The 7,500-nt window shown below is 43.8% G+C and overlaps 2 protein-coding genes across 3 annotated transcripts in view; one reads left to right on the top strand and one right to left on the bottom strand.

Moving 5' to 3' along the window:
• The window catches only part of jph2 (junctophilin 2), an 18,657-nt gene extending 16,861 nt beyond the window's left edge, over positions 1 to 1,796 (bottom strand). Inside the window, exon 1 of one of the 2 annotated variants that reach the window (XM_042099570.1) lies at positions 871 to 1,796. In XM_042099570.1, the coding sequence (XP_041955504.1) occupies positions 871 to 1,249 (379 nt within the window). In that variant the 5' untranslated portion in view covers positions 1,250 to 1,796. The remainder of the gene's footprint in view (positions 1 to 870) is intronic. The other variant, XM_042099569.1, reaches the window with a different exon arrangement.
• Positions 1,797 to 3,242: 1,446 nt separating this feature from the next.
• gdap1l1 (ganglioside induced differentiation associated protein 1-like 1) overlaps positions 3,243 to 7,500 on the top strand; it is a 10,036-nt gene continuing 5,778 nt past the window's right edge. The window contains exons 1-2 of the mRNA XM_042098781.1: positions 3,243 to 3,689; positions 7,139 to 7,331. Coding sequence (XP_041954715.1) covers positions 3,510 to 3,689; positions 7,139 to 7,331 — 373 coding nt within the window. The 5' untranslated portion in view covers positions 3,243 to 3,509. The remainder of the gene's footprint in view (positions 3,690 to 7,138; positions 7,332 to 7,500) is intronic.

Below are 7,500 nucleotides of genomic sequence, written 5' to 3'. Positions count from 1 at the left end.
TGCTTTGTTGATATGCTCCAGAATCATGGAGAACCAAGCAGGAGACACCTACAGGAACCTTTCTCCTTGGAGCAGAGACACTTTTCCCAGTATCGTAACACCCCCAATTATCACCACTTTTGTTAACACTTCAGAATAACATTTGCTAAATGAACCTTACATTTTTCAGTAGCCATAGGTGTGTAGATTTGAACAAAATCTGGTTTGGCTCTTAACGGGAGCATTTACTGCCTGAAATATCCGTATTTTGTTTACCACACTCGGAGTTATAGTGCTGGCCTGATGGGTCGCCAATTTACGCCGTTTCAATGGCACATGAACGGTTAGACCGAGAATTCTCGTCATGAAATTAAAATTCCACTGGAGCTCCAAGCGGATGTGTACACGCAGCCTTACAACACTGTTTACAGCTCTTCGAGTCACGGTAAAATGTCATTTTTGGTACATAGCTAATTTAGATACACCTATGGTGTGGGTGCTTGCGTTTCTTTAGGAATCAGCCGTCTTGGTTCGTATAGAAATGGATATTAAGTGACACATACACACAAGACGGCGGAAATACGGGACCGAACGGTAATAGGGGGAGTTCCGAGTACATCACTGGGAATGGTTACATGGTAACCATCGAGTCAATGGGATTAATATACACCGGAGCTATATTTTTATACATTACAATAGCTCAAAGGTAAAAATCGGGTGCGTTAATGAGGACACCGCCCACATTTGAACACAAAAGTATCTTAGTTATAAATGCTAAATTGTCCATAATTGCCATTACGCAATTGCGTAATGATGGATGTTGCAAACAATTCGTGCGTGCATTTGTGATGTTTTGTGTGTGTATGTTTCACGGTGTTGTAAAAATCTTACCTCCATCTGCGTAAGTCTCCGTGCCATATCCTTCCTGAAGTCCATTATTCCATGTACCTTCGTACTTGGCGCCACTTCCCTGACTGAGGCGCGTGCCATACCTTCCTTTGAATCCGTGAGTCCACTCGCCCTTGTATACCCAGTGTCCTTTTGTCTCTATGCCCAAGCCGTGGCGCTTTCCTTGAGACCAGTACCCCTCGTACGTGTTTCCGCTTGGCCAGGTGTAGATCCCGACCACCTCAAATCCGTAATTCCAGGAGCCCGAGAATTCCCCTTGCCCCTTAGGTCCTGTGCAGATCCCATGGCCGTGCGCTTTGCCCCCCTCCCAACCTCCACAGTATGCCCCACCATCATCAAACTCAAACCTGCCCCCACTCATGTTTCTACTACTCGGAGTGGACGCAACGTCAGTTCAAATCACTCGATACTAATAAATCAATTGCCCTCAAAGAAGTCGGGAGGCGAAATTGATACTGTTATCACCTTTACTCCTCTTCGTCTAATGTTGTCCCAAAATGTCTATAAATGCATTCATGAATCCATATTCTTATTGTAATATTCATATTTTCCACCATACAATGTCACAGCGCGCGTGTAAACTTATACGACTCTTGTAGGATGATTCCAGAATTCTGGTTCAGGCATTAATCCAACAGTTGACAGGTAGTACTTTCTTGATTCCGAAACTTCTTCGATTTGCAACTTCATGGAAACTGAAACATTGGTTTAAGTTAAAGGAAAATGTTGTCTTCTTTTGCATGTTGTTCATAAAGTTGATTTTTGATTTAAATCAGTCTTAAAAGCCTTTGATCATCCATGGCTCGGTGGAGGGTGTCTGCGCCCCTCGCCCCTCTCCCTGCCGCCCCTCTCGCGCGCTCTCCACGCGCCTGCTGCTGCTGGAAGCGTTATAACAGACCTAACAAGGCGAGCAGATCCTCTCTCGGATCCAAAAATACAACCCAATCCTTACCCCGCAACAAGGCACTTTTAAAAGCAGTGCCAAGCACTTGCTGCCTAGGGGCTGGGCGGGCTTATGACCATATCAAGTTCAGACAGTTCTATGTTAGGATCACAGAACTGTGCGGACAACGTCGTTTACTGAATGTTGGATATGCCATGCTTTTGTAGTTAAAATCTATAACAACTTAAATGAATACGTCAACTTCGAGAAACATTAATTAAATGTGGTACCACAAGAGTAAATCTGAAAATCTCAGAATAAAAAGCAGGATGGACCTTGAAGATGCATAGGGCTACTCTATGTGCGCGCGTTTTTAGCCTAAAAGAATTGTGGTGTCTAATTGGCCTTGTTATATTCTAATAGCCTAGCGTAACTTCAGCCTCGTCTAGCGTTTGTATGCTAGTAGGCTATGTGTGTAGTATGTATGTATTTGGGGTGTATGTGGGGTAGGCAAGCTGGAGGGCGGAGCATGGCGCGTCCTGGCGTGCGAGTTCTGGCCAACATCACAAGTCGTGATGTTTTGAGACCCCGTGCATCAGCACAGGTAGTATGCACATGGCTGCATCTCAGATCATACAAATCTCGTGGCAATTAAGAAATCGTGACTTTCTCTAGCGGCCACCTGCTTAGAGGACTCTTGGGAATATGCTCTAAAATCACAGCATAGTCCCCAATGGTGTAGTGGTTAGGCTATCAACTTGGGGAAAAAACGATTTGAAAGTTCAGAAAGCAAGGCAATAGTCGTAGACGTGTAAATATCCGTGATCTGTCCTGAATGTCTCATACAAATTGGAATATCTATTAAACTTTTTGTCAAATATGGACACTGAATTAATCCCATACCGGTATATTCTATGCGAATACTGCTTAAATCCCACTGTTTCCACTCAGAACTGTACTCAGGCGGCTCTCAACTCTTAATGTCTTTACCTACGTGCTGAAAAGATTTATTGACGTTTCGTTTGCAGGTGCATACTGTAAAAGACAGGTAATAGGAAGGCTCCCTCTCCTGGTGAATAGCATTAATAAGAAACCTATTTCTTTTGCACATTTCCATCCACATAATGTTTTCTAACAGATTGACAAAAGTTAGATAACGAAATACATTTTTTTGACATTTATATCTTAGATTAAATATCATTTATAAAACTTGATGTATTGACATCTATGTTACTGACAGTGTATTTTAGTGCGAATGTTGTTGCAGTCGTTTTTTTTCTAAAGTAAACATTAATTTGGTGATGACTGTGTGTTTTATGCCGATACTAGAATATGTGCACTTTGACCTTCGCGTGAAACGCGCTTGAGTGGCTTCTCGGGGACTTCTACGGCGCATGTTTGCGCTCTGTGATGTAATACACATATGTCTAATATTCCCCATGCTTCACTGCATGTTTGCCTCGGATGGAGCTCACTCTGCGTCTCTATCTAAAAGGATCCGTGGGTTTTGTCACTGAGTCTACGGACACGGGACCGGGTTTTGAAAGGGATTGAGTGAAGCGTCGACGTCTAATCAATGATGCTCTGTTCGTGGTGCTGAAATCCCCTGCTCTCTCCCTCGCTCGCTCTCTATCTCTCTCGCTCTCTGTCTCTCTCTCTCATCCGTACGTCCGTTCCTCCCTCTCTCTCCCTTTCACTCCCTCCCTGGTACCCTCTCACACGCACAAAATCCTCTGTCATGGCGTCTTCCAACCATGTTACCCCCACCAACTGTAGCTGGTGGCCCATCTCTGCCATGGAAGAAGATGGCAAAGAAACAGATGGAGACGAAAGCCAAGAACCTACAATAGAGCCCAAACCCTTCTCCAAAGATAGGCTCGTGTTATATCACTGGACGCAGTCCTTCGCCTCTCAAAAGGTAATATCACAGCAGGAAAATGGAGGTGTCTGTGTAAATGACATGTCATTTGCTCGGCGTTTTTACTGGGATTGTCCGAATTATTTGCTGTTGTATTATCAGTCTTTCCGATTTGAGAGTTTTGTATGTCTCCATCGTGAGAAGACGATGTCTTTTGGGAGATATTACGAAACTGCTGCACCACCTAAATATCTAGTTCTATGGGGATACAGTATACTAGGATTCGTGATTGCTTGTCAATATCCTGCCGTATTTTTGTGTCGATTGGAAACGCTTATGGAATAAACATTGACATTGTTACCAAATTACTCAATTCGATATCATTTTGAGCTAAATCTTCTTAGCTTTAAAGATGACACTAAATAATTCATTGAAATCAGCTAGCTTTGAGAAAAACAATCAACTGGCAATGGTTGTCTCTTTTGCTTTATGGTTAGCCTATATGTTGCATCGGTTGTCTGGAGTGTTAATGTAAAGGTTAGCCTGTCGGCCGGGACGAGGTTCTGGGGCTCTGGGCTCAACGTTGACTCGCGTCTCGGTCACCTAGGGTAGCGATAGGGTCGCCTGCACAGAAACATGTGCAGTCCCGGAAGCCTCAGGTGCAGATCGTGCTTTATTTAATGTGAGCATGGTCAACTTGTCATTCTCTCTGTCCAGTAGTCCCAAAGCTTTGACTTGAACTTTACATTAAGTAAATTATAGTAAATTATAGATCCAGACAGAGAATTTGGATGTAGGCTTTTAGCTTTTAGGATGTAGATTGTGGATCTATGTCAGTTTCTGTAAACATAATCACATCTACAGAGGTCTTTCTGTCAATGACCACACAGGTGCTTCTCTCAAAGTTTGGCGACAGGCCTGCTGGATAACACTATTACACTGCTGTTTGTGTGTGTGTATGTTTGTGTGTGTTGTGTGTGTGTGTGTCAAAGTGAATGTGATACATGTTTAGGGTGTATTATTGCTGCATCTTGATCTGAATGGTATAAATCAAAGATCAAAGACCTGTACTCAGAGTAGACTATAGCACAGTAGGTATATCAAAATAAGACAAATAAAGAGAAGAGGCTAAATTGTCACTGTAAGTGGTTCTGCATGGTTGACACTGTGACTAGGGGTACCTAGTTATTGTCCCTAATGTAGGGGTAACTATTTTTGTATTTTGTTTGGGAAGTGACTCTTGGTAGATGCGTAGGTTTGGTGACGGAATAGAGATGAAGACCTTGTTTGTGTGTTGGAATGTAGCAGCGAGATGTTGTGGATATTAGATGAGTTGGATGAATTTGGTGTGGCTCGCTGTAAATGTGTAGTTCATGTGTAAAAATAGGAGATATAGCAGAGGTTATTGGGTAAAATAAATGGTAGCTGTGGTAAAGGTATGCTTTATTTGTGTTGACTTAAATGTCCATACGTCTGTATATTCTTATTGAGAGTAAGTTGTATGAGCGGAGTACTCTGTCTGTTCAGATGTACCTGGCGAGCGTGTTCCTTGGGTGAGTGTGAGTGATCTTGGGTGGGGGCTTGTGCTGTTGAAGGCCTGTGGCAGAGAGCCAGACCAAGTGTGCCCGCTAATGCCACTCATCACCCCAACGCAGTGGCTGCAGAGCCGGAGGGGATGGCTGTTAATCTGCATTATCAGAGAGGCAGAGTCCAGCAGGACCCTACGGGCTGACCAGGCTGTAATCATGTCAGAGGAAATGTTTTACTGTTGTACAAGGAGCTTGTGCCCTGGCACACTGTAACCCAGCTCTGATACTGGTGTGTGTGTGTGTGTGTGTGTGTGTGTGTGTGTGTGTGTGTGTGTGTGTGTGTGTGTGTGTATGTGTGTTCTATGTCCAGACTGCTTTTTGTGTTGACTGCAAGTAAAGTATCCATATCACTGAAACTTATCTTGTCTGTCCCACCTTTCAAAATCTTCATTAAATGCTTTAAGTTGTCAACTCTGCACACATTCAGAAGTCTCAGAATGAGAGGAGTCCATGGTGGCCCTTGCTGTTCCTGTGGTGTTTTGAGCCTCTTGTTACCCAGGCTATAGTGAGTAGATCTGTGGAGTCGAACACTGATTCCTCTGATTCTCACTGAAGCGTCTTAAAATCTCTCTCCTCCGCTGGACATATCAGCTGACAGTGGTAGTGACACTTGGCCAGGGTGTGCTGGATGTTAGAGACCTCTAAGTGTTTCTGCTTCTGCTGGCCACTGCTGTTGGCCACTGCTGTGATCGAGGAAAGCCAAAACATAGGCGAGGTGAGGCACCTGAGAGAGTTGCAGCTCGCGGGACTGTATGTGCAAGGGGCCCAGACAACAGGCCTCTGTCACCATGACTTGCTTTGAACTGCAGGACTGTCTGTTGAACTCCAGCAGTATTGGGTGCTGCAGCGGCTCCCAAGACCAACAGCATGTAATTTAAATACTGTGGAGGAAATGTAAACTCTGCAGAGGGCAGCCGCTCTGGGTAGATGCAGTAGAGCTGTGATGGGCTGAGGGACTCAATGGAGGCATGGATGGGTTTGAATACAAGCGCCACACTTCTCTCACACATCAGTGCAGAGGGCATTTATTACCAGTCAATAACCTGTGTGTTAAATGTGAAGATTAAGGGTTGATAATTGCCATTAATTGAGGGCTCAGACGTCTGAAGTGGTGATGATTTCGAAATGACTGGCTCCGGACAAATAAAATAAAGGAGATTTTCACAAAGCTTTCATCAGAACAGTTCACCTAGCACAGGTTTAATGGGTATTACATTTTAGAGGTAACAGCCCGAACACAACAGGCGGCTTTGTATTCCATCTGGAGTCCAGTTCAGAATGAAACAGGTCAGTCAGAGGAGGTCCCCATGTTATGGTACAACTTTTGGGTAACACTGCCCAAATGAAATCCCAATTTGTTATTTTAAAATCCCAGGGAGTTGAGCAAGTGTTTAATTGCTGCCGGCAGCAAGTTCTGCAGGAACAATTGCATTCATTAATTTTGTGTACATTCCTGAAATGTATCTACTGGTTATGGCATGGCCATGCACTTTATCATGATTTCAGCTCATTTGGCATTGATCTGATGTGCTTTGCATTTCTCCTGCTACAGTGCTAGCCAATTGTAGCATCAACAGTACGTTAAGTGAACATGTGTTAAATTCAACTTTGGCATTCAGGTGGATTTTGGCCGCCGCAAAAGGAGTGTGTATATGTGCCACATGCATCTGACCACAAATCCCTTGGTATAGAAAGCTAGACAACTTTGAACATGTTTTGTTCATGATATTCACATGAGCTGTGTGCTATAGATTCTCCTTTTCAGGGTCATACCATACAAATTGCAAAAAATTCTAAAAAATATTAAAACAATCTCGTAAACACCAAGCTTAAAGGCATATTCCAGTGTAGTGATGTATAAAACAAAACCAAGACAGCCAATGCTCATGGGAATGTGTTTGTGTTTGCCACTCTACCCAGGTGCGTCTGGTGATTAATGAGAAGGGTTTGCTGTGTGAGGAGAGGGATGTCAGCCTACCGCTGACCGAACACAAGGAGCCCTGGTTCATGAGGCTGAACCTGGGCGAGGAGGTGCCCGTCTTCATCCATGGCGACACCATCGTCAGCGACTACAACCAGATCATCGACTACTTAGAAGCCAACTTTTCTGGAGGTACTGTAATGCATCTCTCTCTCCACTGTGAACTTATCTGCTTCATGATGCATTTAGTACATGTGCTAGACAAGTTGTAAATTGCTGTGCTGGCAATTATGCTAACTGTTAGAGCACACAGCATATTGATTGCATTCAATAACATACTCAGGGTTGACATGAATAGTTT

This window comes from Alosa sapidissima, chromosome 7 (genome assembly GCF_018492685.1).
Source record: "Alosa sapidissima isolate fAloSap1 chromosome 7, fAloSap1.pri, whole genome shotgun sequence".
In the NCBI taxonomy this organism is placed as follows: Eukaryota; Metazoa; Chordata; class Actinopteri; order Clupeiformes; family Clupeidae; genus Alosa; species Alosa sapidissima.
This window is presented reverse-complemented; position numbering and strand designations above follow the sequence as displayed.